Source organism: Podarcis liolepis (genome assembly GCF_965112155.1).
Source record: "Podarcis liolepis genome assembly, chromosome: 2".
NCBI lineage: Eukaryota > Metazoa > Chordata > Lepidosauria > Squamata > Lacertidae > Podarcis > Podarcis liolepis.
The window spans coordinates 14977311-15004274 of record NC_139555.1 but is presented as its reverse complement, the minus strand read 5'-3'; the positions used below and the strand labels follow the sequence as shown (position 1 = coordinate 15004274).

General features: G+C 46.0%; 1 protein-coding gene across 2 annotated transcripts in view; it reads right to left on the bottom strand.

Annotated features, from left to right (window-relative positions):
- Positions 1-22107, bottom strand: part of RBMS2 (RNA binding motif single stranded interacting protein 2) — a 90690-nt gene extending 68583 nt beyond the window's left edge. The window contains exons 1-3 of one of the 2 annotated variants that reach the window (XM_083490310.1): positions 21953-22107; positions 14063-14255; positions 11242-11348 (exon numbers count right to left, since the gene is read on the bottom strand). Coding sequence is in view for 1 of the 2 variants with exons in the window: in XM_083490309.1 (XP_083346435.1) it covers positions 11043-11108 (66 nt within the window). In the remaining variant the exon portion in view is untranslated. Of the gene's footprint in view, positions 1-11042; positions 11349-14062; positions 14256-21952 lie in introns of those variants that run through there. The other variant, XM_083490309.1, reaches the window with a different exon arrangement.
- Positions 22108-26964: the final 4857 nt, after the last annotated feature.

Here is a 26964-nt window from a genome sequence, read left to right as displayed (position 1 = left end):
TGCAGGATTCATCCCAGAAGAGGTATCATTGTCCCTTTTCTCTCACATACAGAAAGGTAAAGGTAAAGGGACCCCTACCCATTAGGTCCGGTCGTGGCCGACTCTGGGGTTGTGGCGCTCATCTTGCTTTATTGGCCAATGGAGCCGGCGTACAGCTTCCGGGTCATGTGGCCAGCATGACTAAGCCGCTTCTGGCAAACCAGAGCAGCGCACAGAAACGCCGTTTACCTTCCCGCCGGAGTGGTACCTATTTATCTACTGGCACTTTGACATGCTTTCGTACTGCTAGGTTGGCAGGAGGAGGGACCGAGCAACGGGAGCTCACCCCGTCGCAGGGACTCGAACCGCCGACCTTCTGATTGGCAAGTCCTAGGCTCTGTGGTTTAACCCACAGCGCCACCTGCATCCCTCACAGAAAGGTAGGCCTCCTCCAATAAAGTGCTTGCCCATCTCTAGTGCTTACGAGGGTTTGCATTATAAATATTTATTTTTAAAAAAGAAATCTCTGCCCGATTAATCAATGACAGCATTTCAGATCAAGTAATTTATCTGATTAACCAAGTGCTGCTGCCCTAGATAACAGGCTTGTAAACAGCCACTCGCCTCCTAGCAGTGGTCTCCAGGTAAGTGTTTTTTATAGAGGGGATCGGAATGAAATAGTGCACCGCAAATTACTTAGGCCTATACATGGGGACCTCAGGTTAAGTACTTAATTCATTCCGGAGGTCCGTTCTTAACTTGAAACTGTTCTTAACCTGAAGCACCACTTTAGCTAATGGGGCCTCCTGCTGCCGGAGCACAATTTCTGTTCTCATCCTGAAGTAAAGTTCTTAATCTGAGGTACTATTTCTGGGTTAGCGGAGTCTGTAACCTGAAGCGTCTGTAACATGAAGCGTATGTAACCCGAGGTACCACTGTATAGATAAGTAGAGAAGACTACAGGCTGGCCAGCAGGTAGATTTTTCGGCTAGGAACTTCTGTGAACTTACCTGCAAGGCTGATTATATTACTGGCCTGCCTTATAAGTTGTTGTCAGTATTGCTAAGATAATGTATGTGGAGCATTTTGAACAACCGAAAGCCGGGTTGGGGAAACATGTAGCCCTCCAGATATTACTGGACTACAGATCCCATCAACCTGGACCTCTGGTCATGCTGGCAGAGGCTAATGACAGTCGAAGTCACTATATAAATGTTGTTGTACACAGCGCCACCCACCAACAGCTGATTCCTCAATGGGAGCCAGCATGATGTAGCATTTAGAGTACTGGACTAAGACTGGGGAGAACTGAGTTTTAATTCCCACTCAGAGATGAAGTTCAGTTGAATCAGCTGCTACCTCGCAGGGTAGAATAAAAGAAATAGTGCATTGACTGCTAGGAGCCAACATGGTTTATGAAGAATAAGTTTTGCCAGATCAAGCAACCACTTTTGCTAGAGCTACTAGACCTGTTGATCATAGGAACACCATAGACATAATATATATTGATTTCAGCAAAGCATCTGATAAGGTGTCCCATAATATCCTTGCTGACAAAATGGTAAAATGTGGGCTGGATAATACAGTTGTTAGTTGATGTTAGGTAGCTGATTGAGCTACCATACTCGACAAGGGCTGAATAATGTCTCTGTGTCAACCTGGAGAGAGGTCTTGAATAGAAAGCCACGTGGCTTTGATCTAGGCCCTGTGCTATTCAATATTTTTATAAATGAATTTATTTGCTTATCAAGCTGGGAGGGGCAGTTAAACACCACAGAAGAGATCCTTTCAATTGAGTGTTCATCATGATTTAGACGCATGATGCTATTGGGGCCATCATATGCGTCCTGCTTTCAATATGATTTGAGCCTGTAAAAGATTCAGGTTATACCACTTCGGCTGCAAACGGAGCATTTCCTGGTAAAATCTTGTAGCCTTTTATTCTACATGTGTCCTGGCTTTCTTTCTTTCTTTTACTCCCACTTTTAATGTGCCCAAGTGCAAAAGCGCTGAAATGAAGCCACTTCTTTGTGATTTGGCCACTCACATACTTCCTGTTGTTGCTGGATACTATCATTCGGGGGGGGGGGTTAAGGCTGAGCAATATCTGCTTTCCAACATCGTAAGACACCGCCAAGCACACCTGTGGCAATGTTTGTAATATTCAATAAAGGAGAGTTCCCGGGGCTCGCCCCGGTAGACACCTCTCGATGACACCTGCTACTCGTCTGTCGTTATTTCAACCCAACAACCATTAGGTCCAGTCATGACCGACTCTGGGGTTGCGGCGCTCATCTCGCTTTACTGGCCGAGGGAGCCGGCGTACAGCTTCCGGGTCACGTGGCCAGCATGACTAAGCCGCTTCTGGCGAACCAGAGCAGTGCACGGAAACGCCGTTTACCTTCCCGCTGGAGAGGTACCTATTTATCTACTTGCACTTTGTGCTTTCAAACTGCTAGGTTCGCAGGAGCAGGGACCGAGCAACGGAAGCTCACCCCGTCACGGGGATTCGAACCGCCAACCTTCTGCTCGGCAAGCCCTAGGCTCTGTGGTTTAACCCACAGCGCCACCCGCGTTCCTTGGAGATTCCTTGGACCAACACTATTTGTATTTTTCTGTGGCAGGTAAATAGAAACTCGGCTCTCGCACCTAACCCACTCTGCTCACCTGAACGTTCAGGCTCGGGAGGCGCAAGCTGCCTTTGCAGGCTGCCAGACGGGCATTGCGGCTTCTCGTTACATTTCCAGATCGTGAGTTCTAAAATCGCTCTCACGATTTTAAATTCAAACCGGTTTCAGGCAATGTATCAAAGCGTCACCCAGGCCTACTAGGGGATGGAAAGAGATGATGGTTTATCACAGCCTGAACATAAGAACCTGGCAGTATGGCGTCATAGCACAAAGAACTTACACTCGAAAAAAGGCAACAGGCGAGAGAAGCTTAAGCCGTTCCTACATATCTCCTATTGATGTCATCTGCTGGCATTCCTGTTTGTTTGTTTGTTTGTTTGCTTGCTTGCTTGCTTTTTCCTGCAACCGAGCATGGTTGGCACAGCAATTGCAGCCAAAAAATAAAAATTTGGAAATATGGCCGCACGGTTTCATCAACTTGTGATCAAGGGGGGAAGGAGTGGATTGGGGATGGCAGGAACATAAACAGAGCGAAAGTGTGGGTGAATTAAGGCAGGATCATTAAGGAAACACAGCAACTTATAAACTGGGGAGATGTGTGGACAGTCCAGTTTAAATCCACTTCAAATGTGCTATTAATGAATCAAACATATGTTGCTTTATACATCCACAACAAAACAGAAGTCTGGATGGGCCTAGAATCTATATTCAAAATCATCTTGAGAGGCTGGAACACTGGCCAAAACCTAAAAGATGGGGTTTTCATCAGAGATAAATGTAAAAGAAAAAAAGGTTGAAGCATAGGACAGGAATAAGGTGTCTTAGTGGATCACTAAGGGTATCCACTAAATGGATCACTGAGGGTAAACCATATACAGCACGGGTCTGCCCTTGTGGCTCGTTGGAAGTTGAAACTGCTCCACACGTACTATTACGATGCCGTTTTTATGAGGATATACGTTGGACTTTTATTACACCTGTTTTGCAAAAGTCTAGGAAAGTATCGGAACTCCATAGTTTAAAACTACTGCTAGAGGACAAGAATCCCAAGACTACATTAAATGTAGCCAAATTCTGTGTGTCAGCAATCAATCGCAGGAAGCAAGTGGTATCCCATAATGACCAAACCCCTAAATGTTAACTACAGGGAGCACGCTAATAATTAATTTTAATTTTATATTTAAATCCTTGTTATATTCATATTGTCCTTTGTATTTCTGATATTTTTTATGATCTGCGATATTGTGTGTGTTGCGGCTGGTCTGTGACCATATTAATAAATTCATTCATTCATTAGTGGATCACAAGCAGGACATGAGCAGGCACTGCGATACGGCTACTCAAAAAGTTAAGCAATCTCAGGCTGCATTTACAGGAGCTCCACATCCAGATCACTGGACTAACAGTTCCAATCTATTCTTCATAATGGCTTTTTCCACCTGCCTTGCCCCACCTTGCAGCCCTAGGAGCCTTTCCCAGACCATGACTTTAGGAACCGCAGAAGCAGCTGGGAAGAGAGGAGGAGTATAAAAATAATTTTATAAGTTGTGTGTCTTTGTTTCTCAATTTGTATTATTTTAGACATTGTGACTTGCTGTTATTTTTATTGATTATAGTTTAGAAATTATTGTAATTGTTAAGAGTGAATTTCTGTTTAATTATTATTTGTTGGTATTTAATTTTATCGTGTTCTGTTATATTATAATGGATTAGTGAATATTACATTATTTGATATAAGCTGTTTAAAGTTTTTATTTTGGCATTTTGGTATTGGATCAGATTGCTATAAGGTGTGCGTGGTCTTTGTTGCTTCTTCGGCTTGTAAACTGCTCTGCGTATAGTAATATAGAAAGGCGATATGAAAATTAAAAGTGAAATGAAAAAATGAAATGAAATGAAATGCACTGGCTGGACCACTTCAGGACTACTCTGCCCAATTCTTTTTTAAGCAGAATATTCACCAAGAGGATGGTGAACAGTTTTGGAAAACGAGTCCTGGGAGAAACAACGGAAAGAGCTGGCTGTGCTCAGCCTGGGGAACAGAAGACTGACATGATAGTCGTCTTCAAGTATCTGAAAAGATGCTACCCGGAAAATGGAGCAGACCTGTTTGCCATTGCGGCAGAAGGCAGGACCAGAACCAGCGGTTGGTCATTGCAAGGGAACAGATTGTGTGGTAAACATTAGGAGCTCTTCCTAAGAGAGCTGTTCGGATAGCTCGCTTTGGAAGGAGGTGAGCTCTCCTTAAAGGTAAAGGTAAAGGGACCCCTGACCATTAGGTCCAGTCGTGACCGACTCTGGGTCATCTCGCTTGATTGGCCGAGGGAGCCGATGTACAAAGTGCAAGTAGATAAAAAGGTACCACTCCAGCGGGAAGATAAATGGCCGGGTCATGTGGCCAGCATGGCTAAGCCGCTTCTGGCGAACCAAAGCAGCGCACGGAAACGCCGTTTACCTTCCCGCTGGAGCGGTACCTATTTATCTACTTGCACTTTGACGTGCTTTTGAACTGCTAGCTTGGCAGGAGCAGGGACCGAGCAATGGGAGCTCACCCCGTCACAGGGATTCGAACCGCCGACCTTCTGATCGGCAAGTCCTAGGCTCTGTGGTTTAACTCACAGCGCCACCCACGTCCCTTTTGGGTTCTCCTTAGGTGGAGACAAATTTAAGCAGAGCCTGCATGGCCTCTTGGTAGAGATACTCAGTTGCATCTCCTGCAAATTCGGAGGTTTCGCTTAGATGTCCTTCCATGCCCCTTACAACTCTACAATCCTACGGTTGTCGTGAGGTTGCTGCAAGGCTGAAATGTGAGAGAGGAAGACCCATATATGCCTCCTTAAGCTCCTCGCAGGAAAGGCAAGCTACAAATTTAAGAAATAAATAAATAGTGGCAGATGCATCAGGGAAGAAAAAACCTACACACTGCCCAGAACTCCTTGGAGAGAGGACAGGGGAAAATTCAGATATTTTTTTTTTTAAAGGCTCGTTTGGATCCAATTAAGATCTCCCAATTTTATTTCGTTTTTAAAACTTCAACCATGACCCCATAACTTAATATAGTTTTTAAAAGTCTTTTTAAAGCCCAAAGTGACCAAGAAATGAGAAATGCAAGGAGGTATAAATAGCTACGTTTCCAACTGAGAGTATTTCCACTTATTAGCAAAATAACAAAAACAATAAAACTGCAGAGTATCAGCAAACTGTAATGCACAGAATTCTCTTTGCTTCCAGAAGACAGTCTTCCCTTGCCTATCCAATCCATTTCAGAAAGATATTAATTTTATACAGTCTTAAGAGAACACAGGTCAATGCTGGGTTCAGCAAAACAGTCCATAAAGAGTTAGAAGTTGGAAAATGCAACTTCCACAACCAGAGACACAAACCCGTGTGTCAAAAGACCCAGGAAACATGTTTATAATGTGCACATTTATCCCATCCCACAAACAGACGCTCCTTCACACATGCAGGCATCTCTCTGGTTAGCTGCATTCCCATGAGCAATGCAACAGCTTTTACCAGCTTTGTCTGATCCACCAGCTACAGCCATGTCTGGATGTGGATAACTTAGCCCAGGGGTCTGCAACCTTTAAGACAAAAAGAGCCTCTTGGACCCGTTTCCGAAGGAAAAAAAACCTGGGAGCCGCAAAACCATTGCGACATTTAAAACAAATATATCTCCGGAGCCGCGATCTGACAGCGGGCGGGAAGGTAACGTCGGGACGGTGCGTGACTAACGCATGCACTGCCCCCATGCGATGTCACAGCCAGTACAGCGCCCGCCACAGTGTGCCTCCTCCCCTCGCTAGTATCCGCCCCGGAGCCGCGGCAAAGGTGTAAAAGAGCCACACGCGGCTCCGGAGCCACGGGTTGCAGACCCCTGACCCCTGACTTAGCCACTGTAGTCCCTGCATGGGTAACAGCAAGACTAGATTACTGCAATACATTCTATTGTGGGACTGGTCTGGAAACCGTAGCTAGTACAGGACCAGTGTTTGAAATTTGTCAGGTGCACTTTGCACCTGGCTATCGGCCACTTGCAAACAAGTTAAGATGCCCGGGCGCAAGGATGGTGTTTGGCATCTCCACCATCTGGAGGTGCATGCCTGGGTAACCCTCGGATCTTGACTGTTTTCACACACTAGCAACGCATCCTGTAGAATTCTACCTATTATATTTTATCTGCGCAATCAGAAGGAATTTCAGGAACCCAAAAGTCATATTGGAAAATACGACGTTCGAGTCGTCTGGCCCCCAAAGGGCAACTAGGCATTTTGTTTTGAGACTGTAACCCTGGTTTAAGGAGCCATTCGGCACCTAGCTTATATATCCGAGTTTCTAACACTGTACAGAACGCAGCGGCTAGATTGCTGATGGGGGCAGATGGTCGACAGCACATGACAACCAGCTGGTTAGAGTGTGGTGCTGATAACACCTCGAGGTTGCAGGTTTGATCCTCGAATGAGACAGCTGCATATTCTTGCCTTGCAGGGGGTCGGACTAGATCATGGGTAGGCAAACTAAGGCCCAGGGGCCAGATCCGGCCCAATCGCCTTCTAAATCCAGCCAGCAGACGGTCTGGGAATCAGCATGTTTTTACATGAGCAGAATGTGTCCTTTTATTTAAAATGCAGCTCTGGGTTATTTGTGGGGCATAGGAATTTGTTCTTTTTTTTTTCTCTTCAAAATATAGTCCGGCCCCCCACAAGGTCTGAGGGAATGTGGACCGGCCCCCTGCTGAAAAAGTTTGCTGACCCCTGGAGTAGATGATCCTCAGGGTCCCTTCCAAGTCTATGATTCTATGACCCCTCTGCTCAAACATCTACACTGGCTGCCCCTACGTTACTGGCCCAGGTTCAAGGCTCATGTGCTGATATACAAATCCCTGAACAACTTGTGTCCAGGAGTGCTTACGGACTGCCTGAGTCCTTGTATCCTCATCACTGAAATCACCCCAAGGAGCACTGTTAGTTGTTTTCCGTGTTACAGAGGCCCAACTCACCTTAACCAGAAGTCGACCATTTAGTGTCGCCAGTCTCATACCATGAAACACTCTTCCAGCAGAGATTCAGCAGGTACTCTCGCTTTTGACTCTTGCAAGACAACAGGTCTATGCAATAACATTTTCTGGAGCAGCCAGTCATTTCAACGATGGTTCCGTACTGCTTTTAATGGCTTTTTAACAGTTTTATAACGCTGTGCACCGCCGCAATATTTGGTGAGAGAGGATGGTATAGAAATACTTCTATAAATTAAGAAATAAACATGTGGACCAGTAGCTTAAGTGCCTTCTCGTTATTGTTATTGTCTCGTTATTTTGATCATGGTATTTTTCTGAGTTACCTGCATTCATGTGAACAATGCAACCTGTGAGCCAATAATAATAGTAATAATTTATTATTTATATGCCGCCCATCTGACTGGATTGCCCCAGTCACTCTGGGCAGCTTCCAACCAATTAAAACACAGTAAGACATCAAACATTAAAAACTTCCCTAAACAGGGCTGCCTTCAGATGCCTTCTAAAAGTCAGAGAGTCATTTAATTCCCTAACATCTGACAGGAGGGCGTTCCATAGGGCGGGCGCGACTATCGAGAAGACCCTCTGCCTAGTTCCCTGTAGTCTCACTTCTTGCAATGGGGGAACCACCAGAAGGCCCTCGGAGCTGGACCTCAGTGTCCGGGATGAGCAATGGGGGTGGAGATGCTCCTTCAGATATACTGGGCTGAAGCTGTTAGGGCTTTAAAGGTCAGTACCTACACTGTCTTGTCATAATCTATACTATTCATTTTGTGAGCGATCAGCTTCTGTGGTATATTACTGAAGCAAATATGGGCAAGGAAATGGGCATCTGAATAAAGACCTCCAATATAATATGATTCCCAGCTCAGAGATACACAGAACTTGATGCACAAACCCCATGTGCCTAGGCTGCCTTAGACCCACCGGCTGACACCCCACTCTTAAACACAGTGCCTAGAATTAATATTCATTAAAATAAATGGGTTTCATTTCCATTTCCTGCATTTAGGTCAAGGGTGCTGCTAGCTGAAGCTGAGGGTGAAGTATTCCAACTCAGGTGATCTGCATGTATTGTAGTCCTACATACACACATAGTTTCGAGATCACTAATCATCTGTCTAACTTAGAAAAGTCTCACTCTCACACATGGCTACGCAAATACTACACACCGCAAACGACCTGACCCCCAATCACGATTATCCAAATTCAGCCTTAAGCACCAATGTTAGCTGTCAATCAAATCAAGGATGAGACTGTATACATGCGGCCACAGTTGCACCTGCTCACCTATGCACGCACACAAATTAACGTGCACACAGACACGAGGGCAAGTTCCTGAGCACTGGAGTGGCACCAGCAGCACCAGATCCATGAAACAACATGCTAGCCCCGGGAAAGTCACTTGAAAGTATTCCAAGACGCACTCATAACAAGAACATTTTGAAACACGCACAGATAACCTACCCATAAAATGCACCGCTTAGAGGACTGTAATAAAGCAGTATATAAAGTGTCAAAAGAAATAAAATACCCACGCGCACATGTCAAGTTATGCATACGGAGGCATAGGTGGAATATGTGCACATGAGTGTGTGTGCGCACACGACTGGTGATATGGTTTCAGTCTTACCTTGAATCACCAATTATAATAACCGTGCCAGCACTGTTGGCTATTTGTCCTTGTTGTTGTCGTTTTAACAGGACAAGCCACTAATATGTGTCCACAGCTCACCCATCACAAAATGCTGTCCTGCTCCTTATTGACACAGACAGCCCCTCCATCAATGCAGAGGTCTTCCCGCCCCATATCTGCCTATTTCTACAAACTCCACATCAGTCAATGGTCAGAAGAGGAAAATGTCACCCAGTTTCAAAAAGAGGTTGGCAGGGAGGCGCAACGAGATGGCTAAGACAGGCACAGTTCCTTCGAGTGCCCTACTCATCCCTAATATGGATAAACACAATTAATGCCCCAAATTGGGCCTTCCCTCTCTACCCCAGGTCTCTGTCCCAACGCATTACTATAGTGCCTGCAATTTGCACATTTGCTGTAGATCTTCCACAGTCCCTGGGACAAACAGAGAGGAAACTGAGGCACAGAACAGGTAACAAGCTTATTCTCCCCTGCCACCACCACCACCCCTTTAACCCAACACCATATGCATACAAGGTCACATAGTGAATCAACAATAGAGATAAGGTGGATATTTAAAATGCCAGAAGTCTGGGCTCCTATTTCCAACTTCCCGGGGGTCTCCCCCTTCTATCCTTCTTCCCTGCCCTGGCTAGAGATATAACTTGGGGTTCCCTGAAACCCTAGAGTACTGCTAGACCGCATTTCTTGCCAGAGGGGGAAATAATCCACACGTTCAAATAAATACCCAGGCTAGTCAAGATGCATTTTCCAAACCTGACAAGGCTATTCAGGTTCCGAATGACAGTCCTGACGAGGAGGGGGTGGTGCTGGGTTCAAGCCCCCATTTCTTACAGCTCCCTCGCATCCTCCTGCAAGCTACATGTCCCATCTTCCCTGGCATGCAGAGTATTCTCGCCTCACCCCAGATGTGGGGAGCAGAAAGGGCGGTGGGAGAGGAAGGGGGGGGAAGCCTCCTTTATGGCACACTCTTCCTCAGAACACGTGGATGCCATAGAAACCACATCCTGGAACCCCACCCTCGAGAATACCCCGCTGGGGGCGGCTTCAGAAGTCTCCATCCCCCTGGAAAGAGCCAGGAGAGGGTTAAAAAACAAGGCCTCAGTCTGATCCTGGTGTGAGCACCCCATGCCTAGAATTTGAACTGCCTGCTTCCAGTACCCAGCCCCTCCTGGATGCAGGTCCTCCGTTCTGTAGCCAAAAATAAATAAATAATAAAAACCCAGACGAGAAACCAAAACACCCCATAATCAGGGGTGCAGGGAGGAACCCACAGAATATTAATGTCCCAGGGAGATTCACTAAGTGCTGTGATTTCGCTGCCTGTTGTTCTGGTCTACCCAGCTTATTTATTTTTTTTTATATTCTATTTTTTCGTCCCCATCGCTCCGGACTCAAAGTCGCCCTTGGGAAGACTCCGGCCTTGGCAAGCGGGGTCTGGCGGTGCGAGGGGCGGATGGGGGTCACCCCGGAACAGAGGCCAAGATCAGCCAACCCAGGAGGTGGGCTTCCCTGTTGGGAAGCCAACCTCCTAGCTTCCTAACCTCCCCAAATAATTGGCAAGATCTGTCTCCCCTTCAGACACCAACACCACCACAGCGGGGTGGTGGGGAAGGCAACCCTGGTTTTCCTCAACCCCCCTCCTTTTTTTTTAACTTATCCTCCCTTCCCTAAGCCAAGGACGTTTCCAAGATCTTGGAAATAGGAAGCAGAAAGGGGAGGTGAGGTGGTGGGGAGCCAGGACTGGCTTCTTCCTTACCTTCTTGTTGCTCTTGCTGTAGCCAAAAGTGGCGATCCCTGCACGAGGAGGCACAGAAAGGAGCATTTTCGCTTTAATGTTAGAGAGCTTGGGAAGGGAGGGGGAAGAGGGGGAAGAGAGAGAGAGAGAGAGAGAGACACTCACACACACACTCACACACAGAAAAGAGAGAGAGAGAGAGACAGGGCTTCTGGCTTACGTCACCAAGGCAAGCCAGCTTGGAATCCAGGGCCAGAGTGTCTGCTTTCCGCAAGGTCCTAAAGCCTGCCGCTGGAGAAAATGGGTAAGGCTCCCTTCCTCATGCAGCTGGAAAACAAAATAAATAAATAAATAAATAAATGGCAGAAATCAAAGCCACACAACTGACAACAGACAAATCTCCTGACACAAAAGTTCGCCTTCGAGAGAAGAACACTCAGGAGGGAGTGAGCCGCATAGCTGTCAACTTTTCCCGTTTTTTAAGGGAAATTCCCTTATTCCGAATAGGATTCCTTGCAAGGAAAGGGAAAAGTTGACAGCTATGCTGAGCCGTAGGGGACGCGGGTGGCGCTGTGGGTTAAACCACAGAGCCTAGGACTTGCCGATCAGAAGGTCGGTGGTTCGAATCCCCACAACGGGGCGAGCTCCTGTTGCTCAGTCCCAGCTCCTCCCAACCTAGCAGTTCGAAAGCACGTCAAAGCGCAAGTAGATAAATAGGTACTGCTCCAGCGGGAAGGTAAACGGCATTTCCGTGCGCTGCTCTGGTTCGCCAGAAGCGGCTTAGTCATGCTGGCCACATGAACCGGAAGCTGTACACCGGCTCCCTCGGCCAAGAAAGCGAGATGAGCGCCGCAACCCCAGAGTCGGCCACGACTGGACCTAACGGTCAGGGGTCCCTTTACCTTTTTATGCTGAGCCGTGAAGTTCACAGGGCACCCAGCGGCCCTGGTGTGGCATCATCCCCTTTTCACGCGGGCAGTTTTGCCACACGTGATGCAAAAAACTCCCACCATGAGAACTGCCTGCGATACACTGCAGGGTTGGCGTGCATGCAAAAAAAAGCACACCATGTTCTTCTGACACCTGAAGGGAGGATCTGTTGCGATTCCCAAACCACCCAGGGCAGTCAGTGTTAAAATGTCAGGAGGCATTTTCTGTCCTTTTTTTCTTTTTCTTTTTTTGCAAAACTGAATGCCTGGGCAGTTAGCTGAGAGCCCCCTTGTGGTTTGGTGTTTCCCTGGATACAAACTGATTCCTGCACATTTTTATAGCGGAGAACAAATAGAATCTCACAGTTGTTTAATCGCTAAGTCCTCATCTGGTTTTTAGATTCTCTGGAGCACTTGGCTTGCTAGCATCCGCAAGCAGAAGCAAGCTTTCTTTTTTCCCTGACTTAAAACTAGAGGTACCCTTTTTATATCGCACAAGGTCTAGAGTTACCCAGTCGCAGAGGAGCCTATTCCGTGTGATTCTGCATGGGTCACTGATCTGGGCACAACTCCTGTTTCTAAGGCAAACCAAGAGCAGTTAATCATGCAGAGAAGCAATGAAAAGACTCCTCTGAGGGCAGGTAATTCTGCTGCCTCTGCATAGGGAATGATTAATTGCTTCAACTTCACCAGATGCAGAGAGAACAGAGAAGGAGCCACCCTTGCTCAGAAGGCAGACTGGAAGGAGCCAAAGGCCAGAGCAGGAAATCATGCAGAGACACAGCAGGCAGCCTCCTCCAGGCTCACAGGAGTCTCTAGGTATTTGATCTACTTCTCATGATGCTCCAGTGTGTCCTAGCACAAAGGACGCTTCCAGACAGTCTCTTTATTGAGCATTCATCCTGCTTTGTTTGTTGGGAAGTTAGACAACAGTGCGTTATCTCACACTTTCCAGGGGTCTCACACTTTCCAGGGGTTTTGCTATTGGTTCACATCTGACAAAACATCAGATGTAAAGAAGTAAAATGTTCATTTTACCACATGTGGTGGACGTGCAAAGTAGCTGACAATTTTTGGGAGATGATTTATAATGAGTTGAAAAATGTATTTAGGGTAACTTTCCCCAAAAGACCGGAAGCTTTTTTACTAGAGATAACTGGAGCAGATATCCCCCCAAAATAGATAAATTGATTTCTTTATGCAACTATGACAGCACACATATTATACGCAAAAAAAATGGCGTGATGAGGTGGTACCTACCAAAGGAAAATGGCAGCTGAAATTAATAAAATATGTAGAATTGGCAAGTTTGGCGTGTAAAATTAGCGATCAGAAAGAGACTGATTTTAAAGAAGATTGGGAAATGTTTGCAGAATACTTTAAAACTCAGTGTAAAAGTGTTAGAATGCAAATAGGATTTGAGTAAGAACAGCAGTGGGGGTGAACTTTTTGTTTTTATTGTAAGATAAGGCGAAGGTATAGAGTAACTGTAATATACAGCATAAACTGAAATTTTGAGGGAACCATAGAGGGAGAGAGGAAGGAAGAGAGAGAAAGTCATAGATGAAATGTTGTTGAATTGTTTATCTGTTGAAAAAATATAAATAAAATTAGAGAGAGAGAGAGAGAGAGAGAGAGAGAGAGAGTGTCAGATCTCCTGAGGAAACGGGTTTGTTGTAACTGCGCAAACTGAAAACAGTGACAGTCTGATAGCAACCATGGTTAAATCCCAATCCCACTATAACGCAAATATCCTATGGCCAAAATATTTATTTTCAGTATTTCAAGTATTTTTTGAACTTAGAAAGTGAGTTTTCTTTCTGCAGTTTGTCTCCTTATCTGTCCAGCACATAAGGAGTTCCTACTGCCGTACCTTACAGACACAAACATCAGCATCCTCTTCCCACCTATGAAGAGCATCCGTATACAATCAGTAGTCCTGAAACATGAAGTCTAGGACATGCTAATGGGATTATATATAGAAACCTCATCCATCCATTCATTCACACCTCTTTTCCTTATGGCATACGCTGTCCCCAAGTCCCACTGCCTTTAGCCAGGTGACCCATCTTCAAAGCTCTTGCAGTCATGTGGAGGAGTCCACCAACTCACCATTCAGGTAGAACTGTATGAAAAGTAGGGCAACAGAAGGATCATCTTTCATTTGCTTCATTCCTCCACCTTCCCCTTGTTTTCTTGACAAATTGAGATGAATGGGCCCTTGCCATCTTTGAATTCCTTGTTATGAATGTGGCCCCTTTCAACAGCAGGAATCTTTTGCTGGATCCAAACCTTGAACCTTCAACTGTAACAAAAAGGTGCTTTGATTAATTTTATTTTTATTTTTATTATTTTTATTATTATTATTATTATTATTATTATTATTATTAATATATAAACCACCTTTTGGTACAGAGTAAACCACCAGGTAGTTTCCAGTATAATATTTAAATACACAATACAAATAAAATGAAACCATAAAATGCTAATAAACTGAAATTCAATATAAAAAGCAGTAAATCAGCCAAACAAAGGTACCAGACACCAGTTAAACCATAAATCTCTCCAAAGGCTTGAGAGAACAGGTATGCTTTAAGACGGAAAAATTAATAACTTGGTAGACATCCAAGGGCAGAGACTTCCTCAGCTGGGGTGTTACTACAAAGAAGGCCTTATCCTGTGATCTTTGCATAGTGTGATCTAGTGGCAGCATTCTGCACTAGCTGCAGTTTCTGGACCACCAAAAAAACACAAAAAGTACCATATAGAGCATATTACCAGTAATCAAGATGTGAGGGTTCTATACCTGAAGAAGCGTCTCCACCCCCATTGTTCTGCCCGGACACTGAGGTCCAGTTCTGAGGGCCTTCTGGCGGTTACCTCACTGCGAGAAGCAAAGTTGCAGGGAACCAGGTAGAGGGCCTTCTCGGTTGTGGCACCCACCCTGTGGAACATCCTCCCATCAGATGTCAAGGGAATAAACAACTACCTGACGTTTAGAAGCCATCTGAAGGCAGCCCTGTTTAGGGAAATTTTTAATGACTGATGTTTTAATGTATTTTTAATGTCTTGTTGGAAGCCACCCAGAGTGACTGGGGAAACCCAGCCAGATGGGTGGGGTATAATTTTTTTTTTATTATTATTATTATTATTATTATTATTATTATTATTATTATTATTATTCAGTACTGCAGTGTCATAGGCTGGTTGGACGCAGAGGAATGGCAGGAGAAACCAACTGGAGAACCACCACCGGAAGAAGGCTCAAAGTCCAGGACGTGGTGGTGGGACAATTATGAGTGCTCAAAGGGAGAAGAGCAGAAAGAGGAGGTGTTGGAAGCTGAATAGGTAACAGGGCTTAGTGAGCGGAGAGAGTCTGTGGCAGAGAGAAGTCCAGAATCAAAGGTAGAAGCTGAAGCAGGAGAGGAAGGAGGCCAAGAGGCAGAGATGAGGCAGGCTGCTGAAGAGTCACAATTATCTCCCCACCCCTCACTGTGACAAGCTCCCCTGCACCGCTTGTCTCTCAGAACCAGAAGAGATGTAAAAAGGGCGGAGGAGAGGTTGGCTGCATGCAGGCGCAGTCTCAGATTGCTTGGGGAAAGCCCCGGAGAAGAGGGAACGTAGATGGCTGTGAGGGAGATGGGGACTCTCAGTCTCTGCAATGAATTTTCATGGAGTGAGACCACCGGAAATGAGCTGCTGTGCTCCTTAGGCCTGACACTCAGCCAGCTCTCTGCAGATCGTGTTTTTGCTAATAAAGAGTTAACTAGAACTTTGAATTGTGCAATTGCTGGCTGGCATGCTCCTGCAGCCAGGCTTTGAGGAAGGGCCGTAGCTCAGTGCTAGAGCACCTGGCTTAGATGCAGAAGGTCCTAGGTTCATTCCCCAGCATCTCCCGGTAAGGCTTGGCATGTCCCTAGTCTGAAACCCTAGCAAGCTACAACTAGTCTATATAGACGATACTGTGGTGGATGGACTAATGGTCTGAGTCAGTGGCGTAGCGTGGGTTGTCAGCACCCGGGGCAAGGCAAGTAATTTGTGCCCCCTAACCCGGGGATTTGCGCCCCCTAACCCTAACCCCCAGATGTTGCGGCCGGCTCCCCCTGCACCCCCCACGCTACGCCACTGGTCTGAGTAGCAGATGGCCACTTCCTAGGTTTCTGTGCCGATGCAGAAACAGTCATAGTTGGAGAATCAGAAACAATTGGCAAAAGGCAGTGATGGCTCTAGGAGCTGTTAAGTGAACATATCAGACCACACAGTGCTTCTTGAAACAGCTCTTGTTTATTCACAGGCCGGAACAGAACTGAACTGAAGGGTTCAGCCAGCCTGCTTATATAGAGCTCCACGACAATGCAACAGTAACCACTTTCTGTAACTAGCCAATCACTGAACGTCACTTTCAATCCCTTATTTGCATATGTGGACCTGAGTGAAAACTATCTACAGTATCCTCCTGCTGGCCCAGGGTGAGAACTTCAGTACATAACAGGAGCATCTCAGTAATACATAGAATGCCAATGGCAAAGGTAATTCCATACCCTCCAACATTCCTCCGATGAAAATAGGGACGTCCGATTCAATTATTATTTTTATTCTTTCATTTTTTTACTTTACTATCCTTTATTATTTTTTTATACCCCACCCATCTGACTGGGTTGCCCCAGCCACTCTGAGCAGCTTCCAGCATATACAAAAAACACAATAAAACATTAAAGATCCAAAACTTCCCTATACAGAGCTGCCTTCAGATGTCGTCTAAAGGTTGTATAGTTGCTTATCTCCTTGGCTCAGGCGTTGCATAACTCCATACCCTCCGGCATTTCTCTGATGAAAATAGGGACATCCTAAGGAAAAGTGGGGGGACGCGGGTGGCGCTGTGGGTTAAACTACAGAGCCTAGGACTTGCCAATCAGAAGGTCGGTGGTTCGAATCCCCGCAACAGGGTGAGCTCCTGTTGCTCTGTCCCTGCTCCTGCCAACCTAGCAGTTCGAAAGCATGTCAAAGTGCAAGTAGATAAATACCGGTAGGTACCGCTCCGGCGGGAAGGTAAACGGCGTTTCCGTGCGCTGCTCTGGTTTGCCAGAAGCGGCTTAGTCATGCTGGCCACATGACCCAGAAGCTGTACACCGGCTCCCTCGGCCAATAAACCGAGATGAGCGCCGCAACCCCAGAGTCGGTACCTTTACCTAAGGAAAAGTGGGACATTTCGGGATCAAATCAGAAACCAAGACGGCTTCTGTAAATCCAGGACCGTCCCTGGAAAATAAGGACACTTGTAGGCTCTGCAGTTCAGGATACAAAACTGCAGGGAGTGGTGGTGGTGGTAGTGGTAATCTCAATGAAAGAATAAGCAGGGTGAAGCTCCCTTCTCCCCAAAGGGCCTTAATGTTTCTAACTTCTGAAGAAATTAGGAGCTGCCTGGCTGGTTCAGACCAAAAGTCCATCTACTCCCTCATTCTGCTTCTCACAATGGCCAATCGGATGCCTCTGGAAAGCCCATATAAGCCGGGCAGGAAGGTAATATAATATCAATGAGAACCACTGCTATCTACAAAGCAACAACAGAGCATTCCTCAGCTTAGCACCACCCTAGAGGAGAGATGGTGCGGACCACGTGGAAAATGCGTTCCCCATTCTTCATGGGGAAAGCCATGAGAAAAAGCAGAGAGGGGGTAGGATATCACCCCATAACTTATCCCCTGCAGCACAACTCTCCTTTGTGTCATGCTGTATTACTGGAGACAGCTGGCGTCACGTGCTTCTCAAGGAGCTGCACAGAAGAGGGGATTTCTAGTTTTCGTACCATCCTGATGGAGAGGCGCATATCAACAGAAGTGCGGCCCGGTGGAATCTGGAACCGGAAGAGCTCTGCCTCGGTCTCCCATCTGCGAAATAGGAATGACAATGGCCTACTCCTTAGGCTTCGCTATCCAAATCTTGGGACTGTGTGCTCCTTTCCAGACCAGGCCCTAACCAGCCCTGGCTATCAGCACCTTCCTTGAGTGTCTTAACTTGGCTGGTACAGCGGTACCTCAGGTTACATACGCTTCAGGTTACATACGCTTCAGGTTACAGACTCCGCTAACCCAGAAATAGTACCTCGGGTTAAGAACTTTGCTTCAGGATGAGAACCGAAATCGTGCTCCAGCGGCGCAGCAGCAGCAGGAGGCCCCATTAGCTAAAGTGGTGCTTCAGGTTAAGAACAGTTTCAGGTTAAGAACGGACCTCCGGAACGAATTAAGTACTTAACCCGAGGTACCACTGTAATGCCTTTTGATTGGCTCGATGGAGATGCATGGGGAGTGTGCATCCGTAACTCTCTGACGTTTGTACGGCTGGAACGCAGGCAAAAGGTTTGGTTAAGAAGGAGGTCAGCTCAATCTGCTCCCATTTCCATTACGTGAGCAGGACACTCTAAAAAAGATTTATCCTTATTTCATTATGTCGCAAAGTCCATGCACACTTGCTTGTGCGTGACTCTGAGCGACCCCTTGAAAGCTTTCCTTGGTTTTTATGAGCACAACTTCTTCTAAAGGAATTCTGAGTTTGTTTATTTACTAGGGTACTTCCAGATGGGGGGGCTTCCTATCAGAAACAGGTTGTTCAGATATTACAAGCAGGACGTTAGACACAAGTTTTTTTAAAACTAAAAAAAAAAAATCAGATTTTCCGCAGAAATGGGTGAATCTGGATTAAATGGGAGGATGTAACAGGATTAAAGTTGGATGCCGACGGCGTTGTGTGGATGCTGTGAAAAACTTTTATGCACACAGAGCGCCAGTCCCATATTAAGCACCCAATTTGAAGCACATCCAGCACTAACCTTTGGAGCAGTGTTTCCCAAACTTGGGTCTCCGGCTGCTTTTGGACTACAGTTCCCATCATCCTTGACCACTGGTCTTGCTAGCTAGGGATGATGGGAGTTGTAGTCCAACAACAGCTGGAGACCCAAGTTTGGGAAACACTGATTTTAGAGATTAGTCTGTATGGGGCTCCCAATGGCAGTCCACCCATGCCCCGCTTAGCTTTACAGAGCTAAGCAAGGGGATTAAGAATTAACTATCTCATTTGGACTGTCATCTGATCAAGATCTGGGACAGTGTCTTACACTGTTCGTACAAGTGAAAGGTGAGAGGGACACAACCAAAGCTCCCCTAAAATAACACACAGGCATAGACCCACAACATCATTGCCAGCGTCAGAAATAGGGTTGCCAGCTTTGGAACCAGCCACGTTTTTTTCAGAGCGGCTTGACAGTACACACATTCGCAGGTGATCATGTTAGTAAAAAGCTTCATCTACTGATTTGTGCTCTTTTAAAACACAGGAGCAGGCCAGGCTATTTTTCTTCTGCTTCTCAACAGTCAACAACACTAGCTCCCTCACTAAAATTATATCCTAAAAGCATAGGGGAAAGACACCCTTCCATCATTATTTAATTGATAGAATTGCAAGTACAGTGGTACCTCGGGTTACATACGCTTCAGGTTAAGGACTCCACTAACCCAGAAACAGTACCTCGGGTTAAGAACTTTGCTTCAGGATGAGAACAGAAATCGTGCTCCAGCGGCGTGGCAGCAGCAGGAGGACCCATTAGCAAAAGTGGTGCTTCAGGTTAAGAACAGTTTCAGGTTAAGGATGGACCTCCGGAACGAATTAAGTACAGTGGTACCTTGGGTTACATATGCTTCAGGTTACATACGCTTCAGGTTACAGACTCCGCTAACCCAGAAATAGTACATCAGGTTAAGAACTTTGCTTCAGGATGAGAACAGAAATCGTGCTCTGGCGGCGCGGCAGAAGCGGGAGGCCCCATTAACTAAAGTAGTGCTTCAGGTTAAGAACTGTTTCAGGTTAAGAACAGACCTCTGGAACAAATTAAGTACGTAACCAGAGGTACCACTGTACTTAACCTGAGGTACCACTGTAATTGGCAATTAGTCTGCATTGAAAGGATATGAGAGGATCCTTACCCACTTCAAGCCTACTGGACTCCTCACCTACCTGCATGAAGGTTTTGATCATTCCCCCTTAACAGAAGCCGGATGCCAGCCAGAAATTCAACAGATGCAGTTTTTCCTACCGTGAAGTGACATAGGGAGAACCTTAGCCTCCTCCACCAAGTATCCCGCCAGAAGGATCCCCTGCTCATTGCCTTGCCCTGTCTTGCCTTCCTACAATATCGCACCCTCTACGCTTTCTTTGCCCTTTGCTGTTCCCAAGCAGCACAGAAGCACTCCCATCTACTGCTGCAGCAGCAAAATGCTCGCCTTACAGCTGTCAGGCCCAGACCTTGAAAAGGCTGCAGTCATTTTTTTTAAGAGCTGCACACAAATGGGAAATTTTCAGCATACACTGCTTTTCCCATTCACATGCAATAGTAGCGGGAGAATTTCCAGAGGCAGAGAAGTCACAACAGGCAAGGCGCTGCCTTCTGCGCAACTCTTACAGATACCGGATCCCTCAGGAGTTTGACAATGCAACCTTGTCATGGCCCTAGGTTAGCCTCCCCGCAATCTACAGATGTTTTGGACTACAACTCCCATCAGCCCCTGCATCATATGGCCATGCTGGCTTGGGCGTTGCAGGCCAAAACATCTGCAGGTTGGGGAAGGAACGTTTCTGAGCACAATTCAAAGTGTTGGTGTTGACCTTGAAAGCCCTAAATGGCCTCGGCCCAGTATGCCTGAGGGAGCGTCTCCACCCCCATCATTCACCCCAGACATTGAGGTCCAACTCCGAGGGCCTTCTGGCGGTTCCCTCCCTGCGAGAAGTGAGGCTACAGGGAACCAGGCAGAGGGCCTTTTCTGTGGTGGCACCTGTCCTGTGGAACGCCCTCCCATCAGATGTCAAGGAAATAAACAACTGTCTGATTTTTAGGAGATATCTGAAGGCAGACCTGTTTAGGGATGTTTTTAATGTTTGATGTTTTATTCTGCTTTAGTGCTCTGTTGGGAGCCAGCCAGAGTGCCTGGGGAAACCCAGCCAGATGGGCGGGGTATAAACATTAATGATATTATTAATGATATTATTAATGATATTATTATTATTATTATTATTATTATTATTATTATTATTATTATTATTAAAGTTGCTCCAGGTAGCTCCCTCTGGTTGCCTAGCGGGCCTGAATGATGTAGTCTGTGGGGAGGGAATTTTACAAAAAAGTAAAATTGACATTAGTTCCTCTATCCGGTTTCCCCTGGCCCTGCCCAGTATTGACACTAGGCCTCAGGCCAGAAATGGTTCCTCGCCTCATCCACCCTTGCGAGAGAGCTCGTCCTTGCACCTCTCTTTGTGATGGTAGCATTGTCAAGTAAAAAAATAATTTTAAAAACATCAGCAGCCTGCTGTTTTTGGCTGAGTTCAAAGTTGGGGAACCTGTGGCTCTGCATCTGCCATCATTGCTGCCCACTGGCCATGCCGGCTGAAACGGACAGAGGCTGGGAGCCCAATAACTTCCAGAGGACCACATGTTCTCTGGTTTGGGTCACTGGCTAGTTAGAGGGAATAGCTTAAAAAAACAAATTTTCTTTGAGGACCAGTTGCCATGGAAGCATGAGGAACACCTGTCCTCTCACAAACAGCCTATTTTATTTCTGTCCCGTCCCCCCAAGTGTTGCACCTTGATAAATAGGTTGCAATGGCTCTGGGCCTCTTCAGATATGCTAATTTTTTATTTCAAGCCAGGTAAATCTTAAAGGGGGCATTGTTTTTGTTTTTATTATGTATGCTGTGTTTTTATATTGTGATTTTATGTTGCGGGTAAAGGGCAGTATACTACTACTACTAATAATAATGGTGATAATAATAATAATAATAATAATAATAATAATAATAATAATAATAATAATAATGGTAGTGGCCCGGTTTTTATGGGGTAAGTGAAAACAGACGTATCCTAAGCCAGAAAGAGAGACACAGGTCACAATGCAGAGGACTCATGAGTAGAGAGCATAAATCATAGGGTTGCAGAAGAAACTATTATATGATACTCACCTATCAACTCACCAGTAGGACAGATAAAGATGCTTTGCTGTGCATGAAGTTATATCCTCAAATCTCATCCCAAAGCCCAAAAGCAAACAGAACTTGTGACAATATTTTGCGGGTGCCCTGCAGGAAGGTGCAGATGCACGTTCTGTGATTGCTGAGTAACACTTTGCTCCGTTTAGTACACCTTACATACCGGTAACTCTATTTTCACTAGTGCCTACTAGTGACTGTAACTGCTCTTAGCTTTACAACTACCAGATCCCATAAATTGCAGGCAGGCCTAGTTCTCTCCACAAGAGGATCCCCCTTCTGGGTGAGATGGAAAACCTGGCTTGAATTTGGAAAGGTAGCCATCTTGGTGAATCAGTAGAAGTTCAAACGATATTTCTTTCGACGTACATAGTAATTCCAAAAATTTATGTACCACCTTTCCATACCCTCCAACATTTATCTGATGAAAATACGGACATCCCGTAATGATAATTTTACTATTTATACCCCACACATCTTATCTGGTTGCCCCAGCCACTCTGGGCAGCTTCCAATATACGGTATATAAAAACATAATAAAACATTAAACTTCCCCATACAGGATTGCCTTCAAACGGCTCGGGGGTTGGATATCTCCATAACATCCAACATTTCTCCAATGAAAATAGGGACATCTGAAGGAAAAAGCAGGACTTGCCAGGATCAAATCAGAAACCGGGACAGCTTCTCTAAATCAGGGACGTCCCTGGAAAATAGGGACACTTGGAGGGTCTGCCTTTCTGTAGCTTTACAAAAATACAAGATAAAATACTGCACAAAATTAGAAACGAGCATGTTAAAAGGTAAAAATATATTTGAAAGCCCGGGAGAATGTTTTGAACAGACTATTTGCCTAGCACACACAAAAATTACAATGTTGGCGCCAGGCAGGCCTCCCTTGGGAGGTCAATCCATAAACAGGGCGCCACAAATACGGCATCGTGAGTAAAAATGGTTGGATCCTTCCCATTTGTTATCCAGCCCATTTCTTTGATCAGCTTTGGGTTAGACATTTCAAAAAAATATGTGCCTAATAACACTCTACCCCTCTCAAAGAGGGACAGGCTTAACTCAACGCAGCCTTGTACTGTATAGGGTACTTTTTAAATATCTAATGTTTTATTATGTTTTTATAGATTTTGGAAGCTGCCCAGAGTGGCTGGGACAACCCAGTCAGATGGGCAGAGTATAAATAGTTAAATTAAATTAAATTATTATTATTATTAGTGGTTTTTCTGGGGGTGCGCAGGGGTACGCATACCCCTAAACATTTTTTAAGAAAAGAAAGCACTGATTATTTTTATTGAGGAGGTCCCTACTTTCACCAGAGAAATGTTGGAGGGTATGGATGCTCGATCACTGAGCTATTGCTCTTTACTTTCAGAAAAGACAAACAGAGCGAAGGAAGGAATCTTATTATTTTTAAAGAGAATGCTAGGGTGGAAGCCTAAATAGAGCCATGCGCTCCATTCTGAGGAGTCTGTGCTCTCTCACCCCTGTATTTTAAGGTCTGCTTGCAACTGCTGGGCGTTGATGGAAGTGCTCTCTGGGCAAGCTGATATAGTTTCTTTTCTCTAGCGTTAACTGATTATTTCACATGACCCAGAGCTGAGCTCCGGCACAGACAACAAAGTCCCAGGCTTGACTGCAACCCTGGCAAGCCCTTGCTTTGAGGCAGTGTCGTCTTTGCTAACCGGAGGAGGTCAGAAGGAGCCCCCCCTCCCTTCTCCATGGAAGTAAAAAACTGCCTCATCCGAGTGGAAAAGGGTGGGATCCAGCACTGGGGAAACAGCCAGGCTGGAGAGGCCTTTGCTGGCGTCACAGCCGCTGGGTTTTCCAGCTGGCAAGACCCGGCGGTAACTGCAGATGTGCTGGATGCCAGCCCAACTATCCGCGAGGGAGGGGGCAAAATGGTTGGGAAATATGTGGCCAGCTTGTTTTGGCTGAATGACAGTTTCTGTCCCAGGCTGGGGGAAGGGTATGAGAGGGCCTTGCTTTGCAGCGACCCCAAATGGCTAATTTCAGGGATTGTAGTCCTTGGGGCATTTGAGAAGCAGAGTGCTTGTTTAAAGGAAGCGTGCGAAACACCACCATCGCTATATGGTGTTCTTTAATCATTCTGCACAGCTCCAAACCTGAGTTTACTCTGGTTACAGAATCCAGTCCAGGAGTTACCTGTTGCTCTCTTAAAGTATGCCATTGCTTGTCTAAATGTACTTATACTTAGAGCCAGACAGGAAAGACTGATGTGATGCAAACTGTCTCAAACCATCCAAGACTCCCTATTTTCCAGGGACAGTCCTGGATTTACAGAAGCTCCCCTGGTTTCTGATTTGATTAAAGATGCCGTATTACAGAAAGTGAACTTTTTTTGCACAGAAATCGCCAAAATCCGATATGGATTGCCACACGTCCAGATTTTCCTGGGCCGATTCCTGCCCGGACACAGTTCCCAACAGCCGAATCCTGGGGAAATCTGGACGTATGGCAACCCTAGATTTGAGCCCAGAATGCCCCGCTTTTTCTTAGCACATGCCTATTTTCATCGGAGAAATGTTAGAGCATGGGTAGGCAAACTAAGGCCCGGGGGCCGGATCCGGCCCAATCGCCTTCTAAATCCGGCCTGCGGACGGTCCGGGAATCAGCGTGTTTTTACATGAGTAGAATGTGTCCTTTTATTTAAAATGCATCTCTGGGTTATTTGTGGGGCATAGGAATTCGTTCATCCCCCCCCCAAAAAAATATAGTCCGGCCCCCCACAAGGTCTGAGAGACAGTGGACCAGCCCCCTGCTGAAAAAAATTGCTGACCCCTGTGTTAGAGGGTATGGAGTTATGCGACCCCTGAGCCCCACCAAAAAAAACCTTAAAAATTAAAAAAGGACAGAATCAGCAAGCCTTGTCTTTGAATAGGGGGGTGGGAACCTGATGCAGGGGATTAAAAGCAGCAGTTCTTAGAGAGCATGCAGATGTGTATGGGAGAATGTGGTTTCCTAACCCATCCCAGCAAATACCTTGATTCCAAACCATTTTGGTCAAAAACAGCACTTTGAACTGTGCCCAGAAACAAAGAAGATGATCGTGAGGGCCCCCCTCCAGATGTCCTTTTTATTGTGCATTCATTATGATTTGTGTTCATGACGATATCAGCACAGTTTTACGTGATCCTGCTTCCAATCCTCATTGCACCTGCAGAATTTTTGGGGCAGATACATAGCTGAGTTTCCAATAAGTGCGTGCCCTGTAAGTCCCTACTTTTTATACCACAAGTGATTCTGTTTACCCTCCCGCTTTTGTTGCACTAAAATGCAAGAGTGGCCCCTGACCCAGATGCCACCTATGCAGTAACACTAGGGAAGCATCACAGAACAACGAAAAGTAGAATGATGTGTGGACAATCCAGTATAAATCTACCATTATGATTGACGTGTTGCAGAATACATCTTCTGAAACAAAAACAAAAAAAATGGAAGTACCCATTATCTTTTGTCATGTTCTAGCCTGACCTGTGACTCTTACTATAAAACTGGGTGGCTTGAAATAAATAAAATATAACACAAAGTGGGTTAAAACGAGAATGTTAAAAGTGACATGGTAAAGGAAAGGTACCCCTGACCATTAGGTCCAATCGTGACAGACTCTGGGGTTGCGGCACTCATCTCGCTTTATTGGCCGAGGGAGCCGGCGTACAGCTTCCGGGTCACGTGGCCAGCATGACTAAGTCGCTTCTGGCGAACCAGAGCAGCACACCAAAACACCGTTTACCTTCCCGCGGGAGCGGTACCTATTTATCTACTTGCACTTTGACGTGCTTTCGAACTGCTAGGTTGGCAGGAGCAGGGACCGAGCAACGGGAGCTCACCCTGTCGCGGGGATTCGAACTGCCGACCTTCTGATCGGCAAGCCCTAGGCTCAGTGGTTTAACCCACAGCGCCACCCGCGTCCCCCCAAAAGTGGCATGACAATGGTATAAATAGGTTTTTTAAAAAAGTAAAAGGTATAAATAATATGGAGTTAAAACAAAACAACTCATGCCAGATAAAATTACATGCAAGGGGGCCAAGACACGGATCCTAGAATGGGACTTGACAGCTAGAAGCAAGCTTGATGTTGTTGAAGCACGGGACTCCCAATCTCAAGGTTGTGGATTCAAATCCCATGTTGGGCAAAGGATTCCTGCATTGCAGGGGATTGGACTAGAAGACCCTTGGGGTCCCTTCCAACTCTGCAATTCTATGGTTCTATGATTGCCAGCAGCTGGGGTCACAAGGAGAAGGGCGCAAGTTTAGCCCCCTCCTCAGTGGTATTCCTGAGTGCATCTCTGTATTTCTCATATAAATCACTGGCTGTCATTCACCGATTAGTATGAAAGGATAGGGGTGCACTTTACACATTCATTCTATGACAGGCATAGGCAAACGCGGCCCTCCAGATGTTTTGGGACTACAACTCCCATCATCCCTAGCTAAACAAGACCAGTGGTCAGGGATGATGGGAGTTGTAGTCCCAAAACATTTGGAGGGCCAAGTTTGCCTATGCCTGTTCTATGACAACACAGAACTAGGAGATAGCATTGCAGTGGAGCAAAACCTGCTTGACTATCCATCCTCCATAGACAAGAGACACCATGGCGGGGGGGGGGGGGGAGTAGGTCCAGCCCTACCTTGAGGCAGAGAGAGGGAGCCACCTCGGGTAGCAGATGCTCGAACAGCAAGGTGCTAGAGTTGCACAGCATCCTCTTAACTAGTCTGCTGCCTTCAGGCCTTGGAAAAGAGCCTGTTCCATCACCAGTGTTGAAGTAAACGTCAGCTGTTAGTTTGGTTGTCTTCTGCACACAGAATGAGGTTTTGGGGGTGGACACAGTGCTGGTGCCAGGCTATTTTGCATCCTTGGCAAGGCTAACTACTTGCACCCCCCCCCCAAATGCTAACTTCAATCTTCAAAAACGGGTATCTCGCAGAAAAAACATGAAATGCACAAAACTCTA